Below are 20,697 nucleotides of genomic sequence, written 5' to 3'. Positions count from 1 at the left end.
GTTGATAGCATGGTGGTAGTTGGTGGAGATGGGGAGCTTTTTGTATTTTTCCGCCCTTGAAATAAATTATATAGCCAAGACCAATATCTAAAATAGTCGCTGGAAAAAGCTCTCCAGATGGAATAGTCAACTGTTAATTGAAGCGACTACGATTTATATGTTTGTCACAACCCTAATTGTTCTGTGTTATCGTGAATCATGAAATCATGGAATACATGATTTTCCCAAATTTTTGCATTGATTTTCAATAACCAAATCGAATCCTTGTGACCACGATTTGTTATTCATCTTTTTATTGCTGACAGCTTCAAATCTGTTTGACGCCCATGAGTACTGATGCTGACGAGAATACGATGAAAATATTGGTGGCGACGGACAATCACGTTGGCTACTTGGAAGACGATCCTGTGCGAGGTCAGGATTCTTTTCGAGCGTTTGAAGAAGTACTGCAGATGGCGCAGCGTCACGAAGTGGACTTCATTATCCTGGGAGGCGACTTGTTCCATCACAATAAACCGTCGCGTTCGTGTCTTTATACTACGCTCAAGCTGTTGCGTCGTTACTGTATGGGAAATAAGCCCAGCAAGATCTTTATTGCAAGCGATCAATCCTTGAATTTCAGTGACGAATTCTGCATTGCCAATTATTTGGACGACAATTACAACATTAGCTATCCCATCTTCTCTATTCACGGTAATCACGACGATCCCTCGGGAGCCGGTAATCTGTGCGCGCTCAATGTGTTGTCGGTATCGGGTCTCATGAATTATTTTGGACGGTGTCACAACCTCAACGATTTGACCCTGTATCCTATTCTCATGCAGAAAGGCACCACACGCTTAGCGTTGTATGGATTAGGTAACGTGCGTGATGAACGGTTGCATCGAGCGTGGCGTGATCATTTGGTCAAGTTTGTTCGTCCGTTGGATGAAGAATGGCAGGAAGCTTTCAATATTTTCGTCTTGCATCAAAACCGTGCGGCTCACGGCCCGACATCTCACATTCCCGAGGAATTTTTGGATGGATTTCTCGATTTGGTGATATGGGGTCATGAGCATGAATGTCGCATCAATCCCGAAGCCTCAGAAGCGTGTGATATTACCCAGCCAGGGTCCTCGGTGGCCACCAGTCTGTCGGAAGGAGAGGCGGTTCCCAAGCATATTGGTTTACTACGTATCACCGGAAAAGAATACACGATGGAGAAATTACGTCTGGCCAATGTCCGCCCGTTCCAGTACACTAGCATAGACTTGACATCGGTTCCCGATCTCCGAGTTTCCGATGCCAAAGCGTGCCAGGCCTATTTTGTTCGCGTAGTGGAAGATCTCATGAACCGTGCCAAGGCCGAGTGGGAAGAACAGCAGCAACAAGCACGTCAGGCATCTGCATCCGAATCACTGCCGCATCCTCGGATCGAACCGATGCCTTTACCACTCATTCGTGTACGTGTTCAGTATGGCGATGGATTCGAAACCTTCAACGCCCACAGCTTTGGACAGAAATTCGCAGGCCGAGTAGCGAACCCAAAAGATATACTTAAATTTCAACGTATCCGTGCAACGACCTCATCACAGCGACAGAAAGCGACGGATATTTTGAAAGATCTGAGTTCCATGATCCCTGAGCGGCTGGACCGCTTAAAGGTGGAGGATCTGGTGGGCGAATTGCTGAAGGATTTATCGCTTCTTCCCGAAAACGAATTGCAGGATACGGTCAAGGCGTTTGTTGAGAAGGACGACCATAAAGCGATTACCCAGTTTGTGGAAAAGGCTTTGAATCGCGCGCAGACATCGAGTGTGCCGGAGGAAATGACCGATTTGACGGACGATTTTGTCAAACGACGAGCGGCCGCCACCAAACAAAGTCGTGTACAAGCTTATGCGAACGAGCAATCGGGGAGACGACGGAGGACCTCGGATGCCTCAGATACCGATTTATCCAATAAGCGTCCGCGGATAGGAAGTAGCTCGTAAAAAAACCATACACAAGCGACGGGATTCCGATGGATTAGCTTGCCAACAAAAAAAAAAAAAAAAAAAAAAAGTTCGGGTCCCCCCCTACTTGGCGGATGTGAATCAAAGGTCACTCAGTTGTGTACCTTGGGTTCAATTTCAATCAAACAGTACCAAACCTGAATAGAATACACATCATGTACAGTCAAAGCATTATTACTATAAATCGCACCTGTTATTCTACCTCGCATACAGCAATGAAAATATCATGGGATGGATCAAAATAATAGCAACATCATAGTGCTTTATAAGATCACAAGAGTATGATACTGTATCTTTTACATTACTAGGTATTACTGAATTAAAGAAGCGGTATGAACAAGCGAATGGTTATGACATCATTTGTTATATGCGTCCATTCAATCTACAGTGTAAGCAATGATACGATACGACAAAAATGAAAACAAATCAAATGGTATGTGCCGTAAGATCGTCATGGAAATTGGCGGGTGATCCTGAGAAAGCGTCATCCTAGTTCTTTGCTTTTTACACGAATAGCCATCAACGTCATAGCTTTTTTTTTGTTTATGGGAATTCGATCTTATTCGTAGCACGGCAGGATATGACAATCTTTCATACATCCGATTTGGCTTTGCATTTGGAAAGCTAAAGGGTAGCACACGTATCACATTCATTAATACGGAGTACAAAGCGCCATGCTTTGCAGATGGACCGGATTTTGACTTTTGGTCAATGAGGGATGTACAAGCATCTAAACAACTACAGTGTATTCAAGTTGAAGTCAGAAAAAACTAAAAATTGTCAAATGACAAAAATAAAGAAGCAACGGGCCAGAATGAAAAAGAAAGTCCGATAGACACAAAGTGGAAACATCATAACAAGGCAGCATTATGGATGTAGCCAAACGGAAATATATCAAGATTTAGATGTAAATTAACTTACCCGTATACAGCACATCATCGGACCTTGGTTGCCCGGAGGAACCAACCCAAGCGGGCAGGATGGACTTTTGCAGGATCATTCATTCACTGGTCAACTGTGGAGAGTACGCGCCGGAACCCGTCGACTGTGGGTAGTTTTTGTCATCCGAATAAGGAAGTCTCAAAGCATCCTCCGATGCACATAAAAATAGGGGGCGACGGCGATGCAGAAGGGGTTTCAATGCAAGAAGTATACAAGAAACCAGCTGAAGTGCCGTTTTTGCAACACTCGCCAGAAAGTTTGTGTGCTTGATTGGAAAAAGACGATAGCATCCCGCGTGGTTCCCGATATGGCAACACCAGAGCAACACAAGAACATGGGTTGGTTGCCATCGCCAATCGGTCGAATAATCCGTAGGTTACTTGTCATCGAGACACAATGAAATGATGGCACACAGAATTTTTCTGAAGAAAAAAAATAATAATACTCAGGATCGTTTTTATTTTCGCCTCAAGACAGGGTCATACTGCTATCATTCTTGAACGAATGCGCGGGTATGAAGGGATAATGATGCAACGACCATCAAGCTTGCATTCGAGGCAATGGCGGCACAAGTGGAACGTTGATTGTAGCACCAACGGGGAGCATCTGAGACAACATGGCAGTGACGCTATGATAACCATCTCTACAGCTTATCCTACCGTACCGTCACCCATCTCAGACCCATGCTGGCGGTGTCATCGGTGGTTGCCACTCTGCCGTTTCCGATTTGTCCTTTATTGTACGTTCCGATCCTGTCGTGCCACATGACTAACAGCCATGGCAACTCCCAAAATGCACAAGAAGGTTTTTCCTTTTTTTCGGCCAAATGAAGATGGTATCGAATAGACGAATATAACTTGATGATTGTTTTTTTATTCTAAAATATGAATGAGATACTAAGAAATATGAAATTCATGTGGTTTGCTTTTAAACAAAAAAAAAGAAAAAGAAAAGAAGGGAACCAACACAAAAGTAGTAGCAGCTACACTTTTGCTTCCTCCGACCTTCGTCCTTTTTTTTTCAGTAATAATTCTTTAAAAGATAAAGTCCAATCGACGTCATCCTTCAAGGAAGAGAGGTGTGAAAAATCAATGAGAAATACTATATCAAAAAAAGGGCGAGTTAAAAAAAATTGGGGGGGGGGATGGTGAGATTTTTCTTGAGTTCGACGCAAGCCTGCTTGCACTCAGCGAGAAGGATTACGACCAACTGTACAATGATGTGAAGAGCATTAAAAACTGTAATGGTGTACATATGTACATGAAGAAAGAGGGTGATGGATGACAAGAATACTAGTAATAATAAGAAGAAGAAAAATGGTATATACACAAAAGAGAAACAACAAAATAAAGAAATTCCCCGTTTAAGCATCGAGTTTCGGTGGTTGCCGTTGGAAGAATCTTCTGAAACGATTGGATGATTCGGATTTGTTGTTGTTGTTGTTATGTTGATGATGCTTCTTGAATGATTTTTTCAGCTTCTGAACCAGTAATTTCCAAGGTTTCATATGGGTCATGCTGGGTTTTTCCGTCACCGACGTAGGTTCATAACAGGTTGGCTCCTCCTTGTGTTTCGACTCGGTTACAGGTTCAACGGACGGACCTGATCGTTCTAATTGCAAAGCCTGGCTTGCTTGAAGGGGTGGCGATGACCGTGGTTTGATGGGATGATCCTGGAGACATGAGCTGAGGGGGGAGGTCGTCGAGGATTCCAGCAGCACAGGGTTATTGGAGATAAGTGAATAAGCTGGCGAGGGTACGGGATAATCTCCATCAAGGTCGAAATCCTCTTTATCCCAATGGTGTAATTTATTGGTGGCGCGCTGAACGAATTCATCCTTCCAACTCCATGCATGGGTGGCTGCCGTCTGTTTCGTGGTGGTGGTGGGAGTAGCGGTGGCGGGGTTCCTTGACGGGAAGTGATCATAGGCATTGTTACGTTGCATATCATTTTCGACAATTTCTAATGCTCCTCTTAACGCGGCTCGTAAATCCTGTTTCTGTGATGGTGGTTGAATGATTGGGGGAGAGTAATTGGCGGTCTTTAATGTGCTAGAGAGCACCAGGATGACGGCTTGATCATCTTGTTTATCTTGCAGGGCAAACAAGGGGGGATACTTCCACAAAGGTTTTTCATCTTTTACGGGTTCTAATCGACACAGGTCCGTGAGCGAGTGTAAGGGTGTGCATTGCTTTTCAAGCGCGGTGCTGTAGTAATCATAAACAGCCCAATCCACCGATTCAGGCATTTTCGTGCAAGGGTCGGCCGACAATTTGGGTTCATTGCTATCGGATGGAAAGACGATATCGCTTGAGAGAAAATCAACCGCCATGCTATATGCTTTCCAGATGGATGGATATATCGATAAATAAAAATGACAATACAAACAGACAAAGAAGAAAGGAAAAAGAGGACCGAAAATAAATAGAAAACAAAAAGGTAAAAAGGAAAAAAAAGACCCAAAAAAAAGGGAGAAGCAAGAAATTGGATGTCAAGAGTGAGGCAGATTATTTCTTATAAAAGTTGTTGATCGGCAGGAAAGCAATTTCGATTTCCAAATTTTAGCATGTTTGACAATCCTGTATATCCAAAAAGGAAGTTTAAAAACAGAGCATAGTGAGCGTACTTTTTTTTTTCTTGTGTTGCCCACATTGTTCCTGTGCAAGGCTTCGTTTTAGTCCGGGGCCAACCCGATACTACCGACAGAGACTTACATTGCTTTATTGTTGCTGTTCGTGTCACCATGGAAATCCATGCCCGACTTCGGCTGTCTTCCGAAGGCTACACATTCGTACTCCATTCAGAGCCCCACTTGCCATCGGCATCGCCCCGACAGCAAACAAACAAAAAAAAACCATCTTGTTCTCATTTTCGGCTTGTTCATATATGTCAATCAAACCAAATAAAAGCCTGAATAGTTACAGGAAGAACTGTAAGAAAGAAAAAAAAAGCTTTTTTTTCTTGTTTCTTGTGCCAGATATGTTAAACTCTATACGGCATCCCCTAATTCTTTTTTTCTTTCCAATCCTCACATGGGACCGAACACCTCCTTGTTTGAACAAACAAATTTTGCAACCCCCAACCCCCTTAAAACTCAAAAAAAAACTTTTAGACGTGAGAGTAACTGCAAGCCAACATTGATTGGCATTCGCCAGCAGCGGCAAAAGTTGACATGCATATATTAGTTCATCATCACGGTATTACCGTCACAAGAATCATAATCAAAATATGAGAGTCCTAATCCTTGAGTCTTTTTTCAACTGCTATCCACACGAACCTAAAAACTCATCCATCCATTCAGTCCAATGATGGCACAAATATAAATCATTTTGGAGACCGATCCGTCCATAGAATTAACCTTACGAATTAATTTTCGCCACATAAAAATTCCCTCCTCGTCTTGTCTTTCGCATCATAACGTATGGTTATAAAGGTTGACATCCGCGGATGTATGAGGAAATATCAAGTGATGAGACGCGTTATTTGGGTGGTGACAGATCTCAAACTCAAGAAGGTTGTAAGGGAGCACTTTCAAAACCGCGGACCATGTCATGCAAGCATGTGTGCCTTCCAAGGGTGGCTGCATCGCATCATTCCCCATCCTGTCCTTCTAATTACTGCGTATAGAGAAAAATAAAGAAAAGTGCTCCAAGTCTGATGGCCCACAATATTTTGAATAAACTGCATTTGCGTTCATCTTGCATTGAAGGCCGGATTGATAGTGCAGATGGAAAAAAAAATATCAGCTTTCCTTTTTGGACATTTTGAAAAACATTCAAACATTAACCATGCATAAAAAAAGTGGCGGCGGGGGCAAACCCTGCTTTGATTATAACTGAATTGATCCATTTATCTGAATGGATCATATTATAAATAGTTATCATTAGCAATTACAAAAAGATTCAAGGGCATGGGTGGATCAAGGGGCTGGGGGGACGGAGCGCGGATAATAGTAAAAAAAAAAAGCCTACGCGCGATAGAATACAGCGATATGATTGGATGGAAAATTGAGATCGGAAACTCAAAAGTTAAAGTGGTGCCTCCATTGGCTTGTTGTGGGGGCCTCCTTGTATGACCATGATAAAAAGATTTTGCTTTTTATTTTCCACAATCTACGGCTTTAATTGATTCGCTTTTATTATAATTTTGTATATATATGTTGTTTTTAGGCTGAACGATGAGGATAGTAATGATTAAAGGTTTTTTTTTTCTTTTTGATGAATTGATGAATGAAGTGAATTTATACATTGGCGGTCTTTTTATGACTTTTTTGGATTTCCTTGGATATGTAAAGAGATAAGGGGTAACCGGCGAACAAGAACACAATCACGGATACCACGGCTAAAATGGACATGGTGTTGCAAATACCGCGTCGTGAAGGCGCTCGTCGGAAGAAGTTTTCCTTTCGACTTGCCTGTTTCAAGGTCTCCTGATCGGTTTGGAAATCACCGTGAATGCTGGGCGTGTACAAATATTGCTGGGTCGTAGATCGGCTGATCTTGGACGGAGCCGACAGCACCGAAAATAATGAATGGGTGGTTGTCCTACTGAACTTTTTCGACATCATCTGCTCCGATTTCAATTGCGACTCTGCGCAAGTCAATGTTGCAGTTCCCATATCCGCCAAGTCCATCTCGCTAAGCTCCTCCGTTGGTTTCTCGTCGTTATCGAGAACGATCTCGATGAAATGATCGGGTTGGCTGACATGTTTTTCGTTATTGCATATCGCCGCCAACGCTTGTGTTCTCGGTGAATCGGGATAGTGACACGATGACCGAGTCTCAGAGTAGTCATCCACTTCCAATGACGACGCCGACGGAACCGATCGCGTGGACGCCCTGGAACTACGCGGGCTACCATCGGCTGAGAATTGGTTACTATCGTCGTTTGGACCCCATTCATCTACATGTCCCATGTAAAAAGATCAGATCTTAAGATTTCTATTGGCTCACAACATGCCCCCAACTTGACTATTAGAGGATAACTTTTTTTTTTTTTTACCGTTCGGCTTCTCGGATACCACGCCTTCTTGTTCCACCACGGTTTGCACATCCATGTCGGACAGACTCTCTGGCATTACCATATCACTTTTATGGATAGATTGATCATTATTTGTGTGAACCACCGGTGGTACATCTTGTACCATGACCTCGTCCTGGTCTCTGCTGTTGTTTTCCATTTCGGTTGTAACCGGCTGTACGTTCGCCATTTTGGATCAGATGAATGGTTTTCTTTTCTTTCCTGTGGGAGGCTCTGGGCTTGGTTACCGCGATCGACGTTTTTGTTAATTGGCTGATGATTGTGTAACCGTGAATTGAATGATCAAAGTAGTTTGTCTCCCCTCTTTCTTTTGGTTTTCTTCGACTGATACTCAATGGTACCCGAGAAGACGATATAATGATTGCTAGAACGGAGAAAAAAAATAGAATAAAAAAAAAAAGCAGAAGATACAATGGCTATGGGAAATGCTGAAATGGAGTTTGAGTCATTCTTCCCTTTTTGCACGCATCGTCGAGCAAATAGGCTGGAAAATTCTTTTTTAATTACCCCTTCATATTTCTCCTGCTAATGGTCCTAAAAATTTTTGCGGTATCCAGCTCAAGTTTCGCTCACACGATAAAGAGAAAAAATACAAGGGTCATGTTTGCTGAGCCATTCTTGATTTCTGTTTCTGTGATGTTTGCGGAGAAGAGACGCGCTTTAGTGTGGGAGATGGGGATCATGGATTACATTGTGTAACCGAACGTCCGTGCTCTCCTTATCTGTTACCGTTTTTACACTTTTTTCTATTGTTTCCTTATCCTCACTGTATCGTCCGTATCATTATCCATTCTGGTCTCACGGTGATATCATCATTATTGTCATCTGAGACCTGAATTTTCGACAAATGGTTAGAACCATGTCATGGTTAATGAACGTACAATGACAATATACCGTACTGTAATATATGCATCCATCATCATTAAGCAGAAATCGGAAACATGGGAGATTGCCGAATTTCATCATGCGGAACACGATCACGCGAAATATAGCCCAGGATTACGTATCATGAGAGTGATGGAAAGACATTCACTACACCAGTAAAAAATTATGGATTCTGTCTGTTGCTGTGTTGACAAACAATGGGAAGTGGGGCCTTCATGCTACTTAAATGTACAGTAATTCATTCATTGGCACTTGCCCGGACAAAATGCTCACAAAGTGCTATTGCTAAAGTATACTATAACTGTTGGATTTACCAAGCACGCTATTTGTGTCTTTTAAAAATCGGACTGAGATGGCTTGGTAGGAAAACGATGATACATGAATCGATGTGACAACTGCCTTCCAGTGATACCTACCAAGGACTGGACCCCTTACTTTGGACTTTTATCGTATACTTTTAAGCTTTGCTTAAAGCAACAAGTCAAATCCTTGTATGAAATGTTTACAAATTGTTTCAAATGAATGTTTGTGGCGTGTGGCAACCAGTATTCGATCAAAATTTCCCACGCCTTTTCGAGATGAGGGATCCCATGACGAGCCACACATATTTACTGTACGAAACATGCATTTGGTTCCGTTTCTAATCGCAACAGACAAACCTTGGATCTTTGACATGGTATGATATTTATTGCTTCCTCTTATATTGAGAAAAAGAGTTTCAAGTTCATCATTAGGGGCAAAAAAAAAGAAAATAATTTACGATGCAAAGGCGGGAACACCGGTGATGGCTTTGCCGAGAATGAGGGCATGGATATCGTGTGTTCCCTCGTAAGTGTTGACGGCTTCCAAATTGGCGGCGTGACGAATGATGTGGTATTCATCCGAGATACCGTTGCCACCGAGCATGTCACGGCAGTCGCGAGCGATTTGAAGTGCTTTGCCGCAGGAGTTGCGTTTGATCAGTGAAATCATTTCCGGGGCGATCTCATTGGCATCCTTTAGTCTGCCGACTTGAATACATGCTTGGAGACCCAAGGCGATCTACCAATGAAGTTGGAAATAAAAGAGTGATGAGTCGCGAGCTCATAGGGAAGACCATGTTCTTTTACTCCATCACATACCTCGGTATTAGCATCGGCCAATTTCTTTTGGATTAATTGATTCGCTGCCAAAGGACGACCGAATTGCTTACGTTCCAGCGTATATTCTCTTGCTTGAGCCAAACAAAATTCGGCAGCACCCAAAGCTCCCCAAGCGATACCGTAACGAGCATTATTCAGACAGCCAAAGGGGCCCTTTAATCCTTTCACATTGGGCAAAAGGTTCTCGGCTGGGACTTCGACATTGTCCATCATAATCATACCAGTGATGGACGCACGTAACGAGAACTTGCCCTTGATAGCTGGGGCTTCTAATCCGGGCATACCCTGTCAAGGAATTGCTCAAGTGTAAATGACCGGCCTATTATGTCTGTGCCGCCCCGCACAACCACACGCACGCTTGTCTATACCTTTTCCAAAATGAAACCTTGGATAGCGCCATTTTCGTCCAAGTTTTTGGCCCACACGATGAACACATCAGCGATAGGCGAGTTGGTGATCCAGGTCTTGCTGCCATTCAAAACATAATGTCCGTTGACCTTTTTCGCAGTGGTTTCCATGCCGGCAGGATCGGAACCGTGATTGGGTTCCGTGAGACCGAAACAACCCACAATGTTACCCTTGGCTTTTCCAAAAAAAAAAAAAAAAAAAATCCCACGGTCAGTCAACACCCAGGCACCTCTTTATTTTTACGTCCAATGGAGCTTGTCTTACCCAGTTCAGGCAGGTACTTTTCCTTCTGAGCTTCAGTACCGTACGCATTGATAGGGTGCATGACCAACGATGACTGAACAGACATGGCCGATCGGTAACCTGAATCCACGCTGTCAATGCAAGTCAGTATTTTCTTGTCACACTTGATCTTTGAATAAGATTGCATCTCCTTCGTGTTCTGCTGTAAAAGCGGCCACTGCAAGGTGTTCCGTTGAGGATATCAAGAATGCAGGAATTTACTTACTATTCGACTTCACGAGCGGTCAAACCATAAGCGACAGAGGATACACCAGCACATCCATAGCCATCAATGGTAGATCCGAGGAAACCAAGTTCGCCCATCTCGGCAAGGATCTCCTTGTCAAACTCTAAAACGAAAAATAATTGATCGAATAAGTATTCCATGGAATTGACTGATCTGCTCCTCAAAACACATATGGGGTGGATCGGATCATCCACTGTAAGCGGGTCATCACTTACTTTCGTTGCGGTAAGCCTCCAACACTCTGGGTTGAAGCTTCTCCTGACAATAGTTTCGAGCCGAGTCCCTACGTTTCGAGTAATACCATTGTCAATACTTTGGATATGGTTCTTTCGTCAACGCCATGCCGTCATGGTCTACTTACTTGACCAGTTGTTCTTCTTCTGTCAATAGTTTCTCGAGATTCAAGGGATCTTGCCAGTTATACTTTACAAAGCTGCTGGCTTTGGATGCCATGGTGCGTGCGTGAAGACGAGGCACCATCAAAGGTGCGACACGGTAAAATGAGCGTGACAACATGCTAATTAGATTCGTGGGGGGAAATTACAAAAACGTCGCAGAAGAAAACAAGCGGTTTGAAGTTTGAGGTTTCGACGCCTGTGATTTAAATACCATCTCCGGCTCCTTCACTCCTTCTTTCCAAATTAGTGCAAAATTTGTCTTTTTTTCTTCTCCAGGTTGCATTGAAAAACGATTCTTTGTCGTTTACAACAATCCTCATTACAAAATATACTGGTGATAATACGAGTGTAAGACGGCCAATACGTATTAGTAGTTTTCACTATTGTTCCTTTTTTGAAGAAGTGCCTGTTTGCTGCGACAACAGTGCGAAAAATAATTCTCACGGGGAAAATTTTACACGGCGATCCGAACCTTGACTAATCAAAAAGGTCAAAACTGCATTGCATCGTGAATTTAATTTATTCCCATCTCTTGAATGGAACGAAATACCATCTTTCTTACTAAGAAGGTATATTCCATGGCTTCGCACAGAGGAAAAGTTCCTTCTTTGCGAATCAAACAATAACTGTAACTATCGCAAGTCATATGACAAATCAAACACTGAATGGCTCAAATTCGATAAATAATACATATCATGAATACGGTCTGCGACTCTTTGTAAGACGGTGCGTTATAGAGAGCTAATTAACGAGATTCATGTGTTAGTCGATTTTCTGTATATGAAGCAAAAGCATAACGGAAAAATGGGCAATGTCAAGTCATGGAGAAGAGTGTTGCCGGCGGGATTTAAATCTCAGCTCGCCATACTCGTTGTAAGCGAGCCTTTGATTTGTCATTCAATTGTCCTTTATCCCAATTTTTTTTTTTTAACTTGTCATTTCCCCCATGTCTGAAATCAATCTATCCAAGATCAAGCATATTGTGCTCATTCTTTCCGGTAAAGGAGGGGTCGGTAAATCGTCGGTGACAACCCAACTGGCTCTGAGTCTGGTCGACCGAGGATTCAAAGTAGGTGTACTGGACATTGATCTGACCGGTCCCAGTATCCCGCGTATGCTGGGCTTGGACGGCAAACAGGTGCATCAGTCATCCCAAGGGTAAGTTATTTAGACGCTGCTATGGTATGGTTGCTTGTATTAAATATTCACTTGCTCATGGTTTCCTTTTGCAACGCATAGTTGGGTGCCCGTGTATGCCGATGAGAAACAGCGATTGTCGTGCATGTCCATTGGATTTCTTCTTGCCAGTAAAAACGACTCGGTAGTGTGGCGTGGTCCAAAAAAGAATGGTAAATAATGCTAAAGGGAATGATGGCTCTATGTGTAGCTGATTGCTAACTTGACGGGTACGGGTTGATAGCAATGATCAAGCAGTTTTTGCAAGATGTTTACTGGGGAGAACTTGACTATCTACTGATCGATACTCCTCCTGGCACATCCGATGAACATATTGGCATTGTGGAGTATCTCAAGGGAGTGGATCCGGAAGGCGCGGTGCTTGTGACGACCCCTCAAAATGTCGCTATTGCTGATGTCCGTAAAGAAATCTCTTTTTGTCGCAAAGTGAAGCTACCTATTCTAGGTGTGGTGGAAAATATGAGCGGTTTTGTCTGCCCTCATTGTACGGTAGGTGTTGCTGTAATATAAAACTGATGGCTAGAAAATAGAGCTAACATTACACCCTTTTCAGGAATGTACGAATATCTTTTCTACTGGTGGTGGAGAATCCATGGCCAATGAGTTTGAGATTGCTTTTCTCGGTCGAATTCCTATTGATCCCGGGTTCACCAGCATGGTCGAAACCGAAGGAGAAGGTTCCTACGTCAATTCTTTTGAAAAGTCCAATCTATTCCCGGTATTTCAACCCATTTGCGACAAAGTCATTGAAAAAACCACCCATACCACTGCATAAAAAACAAGTATCCGCACGCATAGATCCTTCTGAACTGTTTTAAAAATAACGTTTATTGTACATAGATAGCTTTTTTTTTGAAAAGGAAATAAATTATATTAATCGGCTCACATCCAGACCCCAATACGTTTCCAAATGATCGAGAATGGCCGGAATGCTGGATAATGTATTGAAGGTCTTACGTTCAGCATTGCTCATGAGATCCTCAAACATGTACATCAAGTGGTGATGGAAAATAAACGAATTCGTGCCGTAACCGAGCGCCAGTTGAACGTATTTCTAACGGCAACAAACAATGAATTTCCCAGAATGACACAGATCGGCTTTTTTTGGTTTCATACCTCTACGCATTCCCAAGGTGTGTAATCATGGCCTGCAAACAATGCAGGATTTTGTAGTAACCCACGCGCCGACATCACACCTAATTCGATTTTCTTAGTTATTCTTGTCGCGTTTCTACTGATCCATCATCCCACTTACCATCTACACCGGTCTTTTCGTAAAGAGTTTCGGCGTCTTTGAGAGAAAAGACGCCACCATTGGCAAGTACGGGCGTATTGATGGATTCTCTCACAAGTTTGATGCCTTCATAGTTGACAGGTTCGGTGGATTTCTGATGTCGGGTTCGACCATGGACGGTTAAATAATCTACACCTACGGATTCCGCTCGTTTCACAAATTCATATGTTTGTCTAATAAAGCATTGGGAGAGAAGTAGTTATTATTTTTGTGATTTAGCAGGTTGTAAATTATCAAGGTATATTGAAGTACTTACTTTAAATCAGGATGAACTCGAATTTTAATGCTGCAGGGTATATTGACTCGGCCTTTGACAGTGCGGATCATATCTCGCACCAATTCTGGATCGGACATGAGGTAAGCGCCAATGCGCTCCTGATATGCCCAACGTTGCGGACAGCCACAATTGATATCGATGCCACCAGCATACGGCGCTACCAACTCGGCGGCGGTGGCCAGATCCGCCCCATTGTTGGCTGCAAACTGAACAACCACGGGATCGTCTTGACTGTTGGTGGAAAAATCGCTTTCTCTCGCAAATTCCGAATTCTTGAACACATCAGCCAAAATCATGGGAGTGTACATGATGTGACAGTTGTATCTAATTTAGACATAACAACAGTTTTAACAAGCCCAATAGCAGGAATATGGACCACTAGTTAGATCAACTTACTGTCCAACCAGTTCTCGAAACGGTAACTTGCTGTACCGCACCATGGGAGCGCAGACATTTACTTTGTGACCTCGTTCAAAAACATCGAGAGGACTGGTCTTTCTTTTCTCGGCTGGTATTGACATGACAGAAACAAATCCGTGGTATGAATTGAACAGTAGGTGGTGAATCAAAGATTCCCAAAAAGAAAGAGAGAATATGCGTGGCTTGGATTTCCTTTTATGGTATTAATGGTTGGGATTTTTGGGTTTCATGGTGGGTTCTGTGCCTTGCATTTCGTTGGACGAATTATCTGGTGTTGGGTTGGGATTATTTTTTTCTTGGGTTCTGTTCAGATCTTGTCATTTTTCTCTTGATATAAAAAAAAGCATAGCGTTTGCTTTTCAGGGGGAAAAGTGTCTGGTTTGCTTTTTTTTTCTACATTAATCCAGTCCTTACCATATGCAACCGTCAATGGAAGGCAAACCCATCGCCGGTTCCTCATTCAGCTCACAAAAAGAATACCTATTGTCGTATCCTGGTCATTCCGGGGTCGAAAACGCTTCCCTAGAAAGTACCAAGACCGATCTTAGTCTAAACAGCAGAGACGTTATCGTCGGTGAACAATGGCTTGTGCTCGCCAAAGTAGGCGAAGGCTCCTTTGGTGAGGTGTTTGACGGTAAGCCTTATCTCGTCGACTTTAGGAAAAAAGGACCGTGTGAAAAGGGAAGTGTGAACTAACAGATCGGGTTATGGTATATACAATAGCCCAAGATATAGGTACAGGCCGTCATTATGCCATCAAACGAGAAACCCTGAAAATGCGCCATCCGCAATTAGCCCATGAAAGTCTCATGTACGATGTACTGGCTGGTGGACGTAAGTCCCACGGAAGATCGGTGACACTATTCCGATCGCTCACCCGCTTGTTTTTTTTTTTCTTTCTTTTTTGTTGCAGCGGGCATTCCTCAGTGTCACTGGCATGGTCAACATGAAGAATTCGATTGCATTGTCATTGACTTGCTAGGTCCCAATCTCAACCAACTTCGTGAAACGGTCTCGAAAGTACCGGTGGATATCGCCGTGCAATTCGGCTGTCAAATGGTACTGATTTATCGGATCATTTTTGGGAAAGAACCCGTTTTTGTATGCGGAGTTATTCACATCCATTTGGTTTTTTCCTTGAATGGGTGCGTAGGTTTCCATCCTAGAACACATCCATAAACGCGGTCTTGTATACCGAGATGTCAAACCCGACAACTTTTTATTCAGTGCCTCATGTCATTTGCCGGAACCCGAACTGATAGAAACGCAGGACGCCGATGGGGCCCATTACGCTTACTATAAATATCCTGACTGCGAAACCATTTTTGAATCGTGGGGGGAAGGGGTGCCCACCCTTCACGTCGTGGACTTTGGATTGGCGTCCTGGTGGCGAGATCCGAAAACCAACAAACCTTATCCGGAACTGAGGAAGCATATTCGCAACAAAACTGGCACGGCTCGATATGCGTCTCTCAATGTCCATCGTGGCAAAGTCCATGCACGTCGCGATGACCTGGAGAGCGTCGGTTATCTTTTGTTGGACCTTGTATTTGGGTCTTTGCCTTGGACCGGAATTCAGGCGAAAAATTCCAAAGCGGGATGGGACCGTATGCGACACATGAAAGAAGACACGTTCATGGCCGACTTTTGTGCCGGTTTACCTACGGGGCTTTTAAATTACATTGAATATACCCGGCGACTTCGATTTGCCGATCAACCCGACTACGACTACATGCGACGTTTGTTGAAAGGATGCTTGGAAGGAGGCGAATTTTCAGAGCCTGTGCGATCACCTTTTGGAGGTTCCACCACGTCGGGGCGGTGGGATCAGCAACACCACCCTGATACAGGACCGGCAAAACCTAACCAGAAATTCGCCCAAACCAATCGTCGCCTTGATCCGGCTGAATCGATGACCAACCACAAACGACACACGGGTCGCCCTGCTCCAGATCATCATGAGGATATCTTTTCCATGGACGATGTAAAACACACTCTCCCCACTTCGACACACGCTTTTCCTGTCCACCATGAAAAATCCAATCATCTTAATCCACCTCCTCACCATCGTTCTCGCCCTCGTCGATCGAGCAAAGATCAAGGCTCGCGCCACTCTCCTCAGATCGCTAGACCTTCTACCTCGCCACCTGCCAAACCAGGCAGCAAGAAATTATATTTACAGAAAAAGATTGGTTGGAATACGCATAAACATGACCAAGTACCTTGGAATCCACAGACGGAATGGAACAACGTGTCTGTATCACAACCGGACGATCCCAACACGTTGCATTGGGGATCATCGGACGCGACACCGCAGTGGGGCGATGTCAAGGTAGACCAAAGTGGATGGAAAGAAAATCCGGATGCATTCGACTGGGCTCAAGGAAACCCACGTCCTTGGGAACAGTAAATTATCACCATCACCGTCTACCTCTTTTTTTTTTCATTCATTCGACTTGTAAAAGTTTTTAAAGAAATTCACATTTACACCCCACGTGCATAAATATTTAGTTCTGTACAGTAAAGTTTCATTGAAAAAATTCTTGAGCACAAACAAAGATGAGTATTGTAGTGCGTCCATTGATGCGCTACGTGAATGCGTTTTGTGTATTGAAGAACGACGACTTGAAATAAGATCATTCAATAGTGATGGATGTTGCGAAGGTTACGAATCCATCCTTTGTCTCTAAGTTACGGTATCAGAATCGTATGAAAGACATGACGAACAAAGAGAGATATTTGCATGTTGTGTAGTTTTCAATAAAAATAAATTGACATAGAAATGGCCTACAGAAAATGATTTGTCTTGAATTGATGATGCAAGGAATAGTAAGTTACATGGATAAAAAAGCAACAAGTGCACATAAATTGAATGATATAAGCGTTGGTGTCGTAATATTGTCAGAGACAGCATGCCTTGGCACCATATGCACATGGGTCTCCAAAGTCTCCACATTCCTCTGGACAGTCCTCCAGAGCCACTTCGCGGCTGGGAGCAGTACACTTGGCTTCCAAGTCGCTAGGACAAATCGACTCTCCAAGAAAGCTGCCAATACACAGAGGGCCCACAGTACGATACCAGAGCGCCGAGGTCAGATCGAAAATGGTGACAGAAATAAAGACCAATAATAATGTTTGCTTTACCATCTTGAAGCATGGATATAAAACATTCCTGGTTTTGAATATCCTCATTTTATATACTTTGCAGGCATTACAAGTTCGTGTGAAAGTAATGCTGATACTATCAGCATTACTTCATCAGGAATTTGCAGTAATCGGTTAAACCGTTCCAACGTCATCTTTTTACTAGAGCCTATGGATCATTGAAGAACGCAGATCAAACAGTGACCAAACTTTTTTTTCAGAGAGGAAATGAAGTTCATATCGTTACTGACAGTAAACTTGCAGGTTTACTCTTTTACTTCCAAGTCTAAATTAGATAATCCATTAGAGTACTGTTTAAAGATATGATGTCTCATGCAACGTCGATCATGTTACAACGCTGAAAGAACGATTGATCGCCTGTCAATATCATACCATACAACGAGCCATGACGGATAATGTTTTTGTGATACCCCATAATGCGCACTGACATTGATTGTGAGGTTATCAACTTATTTTCATGAGCATACATAATTTAATGGTATGCATGGTGGCAGAAAGGATATAATACGAAAATTATCACAGAAAATCATGGAGTTCTGTGAATTTCTCATGGTATGCAAATGCCTTGAATTACATGTTAATTGATGTCATTTTCCAAGTTTTATGCATAAATTTTCGCCCCGAGATTGCTCAATTATGGTTTTGTCTGTGCAGCGGAAATACCCAAAGGATATGGAGCCTATACTCACTAATACAGCCAAGTTTGTTCTGTATCGGCAGCTATCTAATCACAAAGCGCTATTCAAACGTGTAAAATGGTAAATCTAGCTCTTACAGCAAGCAAGCAATTGTTCATAATAGATGCAACGTAATTTACTTTAGAATCGCCTACCCATTATCGCCACTCGGATGAGCTATCTGTGAATTCTCGGCATATCTCATGTACGGATAAGTTGGTCTCCTGCGGAAATTTCATTCTTGTCGCACAGTTTAGAGATCCTTTCCGCCCCCCTCGTGAACTTGCCTTTGCTTGTAGGTGCACGATAAAGATAACACGCGTTATCTAAAAAAAATGATACGACTGTTGACTTTTCACCCCCTTAACTCGCCTTTTTTCAAAGAAACAAATAACCTAATAACTCATTGGGATGATAAGCTCAATGATTGACGATATGATAGTGCGACGACTATGGCAAGTTCATACTGTATGTGGGTTTGGTTTCCAGGGTATGAAGAGAACAGAAATTAGTTGGTTTTGCGTATGATTTCCGCTCCTAAGTAACTGTTTACCAATAAATCTGTTCGACTGAGAAACTTATGCAAACAGTCCGCGATGATTCCAGGGATACCGTCGTTGAAGAGAAAACGGTCGACTGGATGGATGTCGATTAGGAGGCTTCGATCTAGGCGAATCTCATCCAAGGATTGCAGGCCACCGATTTGAATCCATGTGTTACCATGTTTCAGGTACGAGCAGAGCCAAAAGTGAACCTCAGGTAAGTATGCATTGCAAAGCAGTACACTCATTTTTACCTATGATGACTAGATTCTTTGAAGCCACAAGGCATACAAACCCAAAGATGCGGTCACAGACCAACTGCCGCTACGATTACGTTTCTGCCGTGCTATCGCCACTCCCACAGAAAACTAGCGTTCAGACAGCGTTTTTTTCCTGATTGGTAGGCTGTCAGATTTGCAGGAGGTTCGAATAACCCAAGTATCGATTGTCGCTGAATCTTTCGAAACCAGCAACATCATATTACCAAAAAGTGAGTTTTTAATCCAGTGGAATTGAATATCTATCAGCTTGATGATAAATGAAAGCAGTGATGAAAGCACTGTAACTCCAAGTGATTTGATTTAGTAAACAATAAGATTCAACAACCATGTGCAATCAAAATTTGAGTCGACGGATGCGCCCACTCAAAAGCGAAGCCGGTGAGAGAGATTGAGGTTGAAGAGCATAAAAATTTGAATATGAAAAATGTTTATTGTTGTTCTGCACGATTTATGAAATGAAAAGAGTGTATTACTGATTGGTCATTTGTTTCTTTTTGAATAAAAATACAAATTGAATTTCGATACTGCAGATAGTTCACTTTCGGTGGAATATGATATAAATGTCACCATTCGGGAGATGTGACTGATGGGATCCGAGGCTTACAGATAAGAGACAGAGAGAGAGAAATAAAATAAGAGAAAGGGGGAAATACAAATATCTTTCCTTGTTATTTTTCTTTTCTTTTGTTTCTTTTTTTTTTTGCTTTTTCGTTTTTGCTGCGGGAAATCATCGCTTGCTTGCTTTCTTTTTTTTTTTTTTTTTTTTTTTTTTTTTTTTTTTTTTGTTGGATATAAAGGGGCCCATAGCAGACCTTTCACCGCCACGCATGGCCAGTACGCCAAGGACTCCTTCCATACGTCCCACTTTCCCGCCAAGCCAGTCCTTCCCTGTATGGTGCACAAATCCGGATCGCATGACAACCAGTGCATAGAATATTACCGGTACCATGATCGCCCGTGCCCGTCGAAAGGAATGGCCGTAGCCATCCCTCGCCTATGTACAGGAAAGATCTTTTTCCAGTTAGATAATCGGGGAAAACTATATCTCATGGATCATTCATATTTACCTTTATCACGTTCGCAAAGGGATTCGCAGCGTATCATGGGTGGCCGCAAGCCCGCATGTTAGTGGACTATGCTGTATGTCGGGTACAGACGAAACTCGGCTCGGTGGGACATTGTACGGAAAGAACCTCGACGCCCTGGGTCATACGCAACGGCTACCGGGTCTTTTACGCTATGGGCAAAGAAGCGTGTAAGAAATGGGGGGAAAGGGTTAGGGAACTTGCCTCTGTTTCGGATCCCATCAGTCACTGGGGGAAATTTTGGCCGGATCGTCATCGGTCGCTTGTGTAACCGATTTGGCTGGCGAACTGTTGCCAGCCATTCGTTTTTTTTTTTTCTGTGTGCCGGCTGGATATAAAAACCAAAAAAACAAAGAAAATAAGTAAGGAGATTCACATCAGCGTCATACTTTTTTTGGGATCCCTTACCAGTTCAGCTTCG

General features: G+C 43.0%; 8 protein-coding genes across 8 annotated transcripts; 3 read left to right on the top strand and 5 right to left on the bottom strand.

The window, feature by feature from the left end:
* Positions 1–262: 262 nt before the first annotated feature.
* On the top strand, positions 263–2,043 carry BYT42DRAFT_571234 (Metallo-dependent phosphatase-like protein). The gene has a single exon (XM_051568474.1). The coding sequence runs from the start codon at positions 327–329 to the stop codon at positions 1,971–1,973; it is 1,647 nt and encodes a 548-aa protein (XP_051423011.1). The 5' UTR covers positions 263–326; the 3' UTR covers positions 1,974–2,043.
* A 2,256-nt stretch (positions 2,044–4,299) lies between these two features.
* On the bottom strand, positions 4,300–5,268 carry BYT42DRAFT_614350 (uncharacterized protein; the record flags this gene model as incomplete). Its single annotated transcript, XM_051571850.1, has 1 exon — positions 4,300–5,268. The coding sequence occupies one exon, from the start codon at positions 5,266–5,268 to the stop codon at positions 4,300–4,302; it is 969 nt and encodes a 322-aa protein (XP_051423010.1).
* Positions 5,269–7,176: 1,908 nt separating this feature from the next.
* Positions 7,177–8,612, bottom strand: BYT42DRAFT_645267 (uncharacterized protein; the record flags this gene model as incomplete). Its single annotated transcript, XM_051572648.1, has 2 exons — positions 7,938–8,612; positions 7,177–7,838 (listed from the first exon to the last, which is right to left on the bottom strand). The coding sequence occupies exons 1-2, from the start codon at positions 8,143–8,145 to the stop codon at positions 7,177–7,179; spliced, it is 870 nt and encodes a 289-aa protein (XP_051423009.1). The 5' UTR covers positions 8,146–8,612.
* Positions 8,613–9,497: 885 nt separating this feature from the next.
* On the bottom strand, positions 9,498–11,509 carry BYT42DRAFT_571223 (glutaryl-CoA dehydrogenase). The gene is made up of 7 exons (XM_051568473.1): positions 11,302–11,509; positions 11,156–11,223; positions 10,920–11,043; positions 10,676–10,785; positions 10,372–10,586; positions 9,983–10,288; positions 9,498–9,902 (listed from the first exon to the last, which is right to left on the bottom strand). The coding sequence occupies exons 1-7, from the start codon at positions 11,454–11,456 to the stop codon at positions 9,618–9,620; spliced, it is 1,263 nt and encodes a 420-aa protein (XP_051423008.1). The 5' UTR covers positions 11,457–11,509; the 3' UTR covers positions 9,498–9,617.
* A 723-nt stretch (positions 11,510–12,232) lies between these two features.
* Positions 12,233–13,415, top strand: BYT42DRAFT_571220 (cytosolic Fe-S cluster assembly factor CFD1). Its single transcript, XM_051568472.1, has 4 exons — positions 12,233–12,496; positions 12,578–12,687; positions 12,759–13,024; positions 13,089–13,415. Exons 1-4 carry the CDS (start codon positions 12,285–12,287, stop codon positions 13,308–13,310), a joined length of 810 nt encoding a protein of 269 aa, XP_051423007.1. The 5' UTR covers positions 12,233–12,284; the 3' UTR covers positions 13,311–13,415.
* Positions 13,404–14,546, bottom strand: BYT42DRAFT_593849 (uncharacterized protein; the record flags this gene model as incomplete). The annotated part of the gene is made up of 5 exons (XM_051570732.1): positions 13,404–13,589; positions 13,652–13,731; positions 13,791–14,002; positions 14,086–14,430; positions 14,503–14,546. The coding sequence occupies 5 exons, from the start codon at positions 14,544–14,546 to the stop codon at positions 13,404–13,406; spliced, it is 867 nt and encodes a 288-aa protein (XP_051423006.1).
* Positions 14,547–14,769: 223 nt separating this feature from the next.
* Positions 14,770–17,249, top strand: BYT42DRAFT_571215 (kinase-like domain-containing protein). Its single transcript, XM_051568471.1, has 4 exons — positions 14,770–15,160; positions 15,250–15,360; positions 15,440–15,585; positions 15,680–17,249. The coding sequence occupies exons 1-4, from the start codon at positions 14,944–14,946 to the stop codon at positions 16,934–16,936; spliced, it is 1,731 nt and encodes a 576-aa protein (XP_051423005.1). The 5' UTR covers positions 14,770–14,943; the 3' UTR covers positions 16,937–17,249.
* Positions 17,250–19,721: 2,472 nt separating this feature from the next.
* BYT42DRAFT_352836 (uncharacterized protein) lies at positions 19,722–20,244 on the bottom strand. Its single transcript, XM_051563192.1, has one exon. It carries the CDS (start codon positions 20,119–20,121, stop codon positions 19,792–19,794), a length of 330 nt encoding a protein of 109 aa, XP_051423004.1. The 5' UTR covers positions 20,122–20,244; the 3' UTR covers positions 19,722–19,791.
* Between the last annotated feature and the right edge of the window lie 453 nt (positions 20,245–20,697).

Source organism: Radiomyces spectabilis (assembly GCF_025331425.1).
Source record: "Radiomyces spectabilis strain NRRL 2753 chromosome Unknown BYT42scaffold_7, whole genome shotgun sequence".
Lineage (NCBI taxonomy): Eukaryota > Fungi > Mucoromycota > Mucoromycetes > Mucorales > Radiomycetaceae > Radiomyces > Radiomyces spectabilis.
This window is presented reverse-complemented; position numbering and strand designations above follow the sequence as displayed.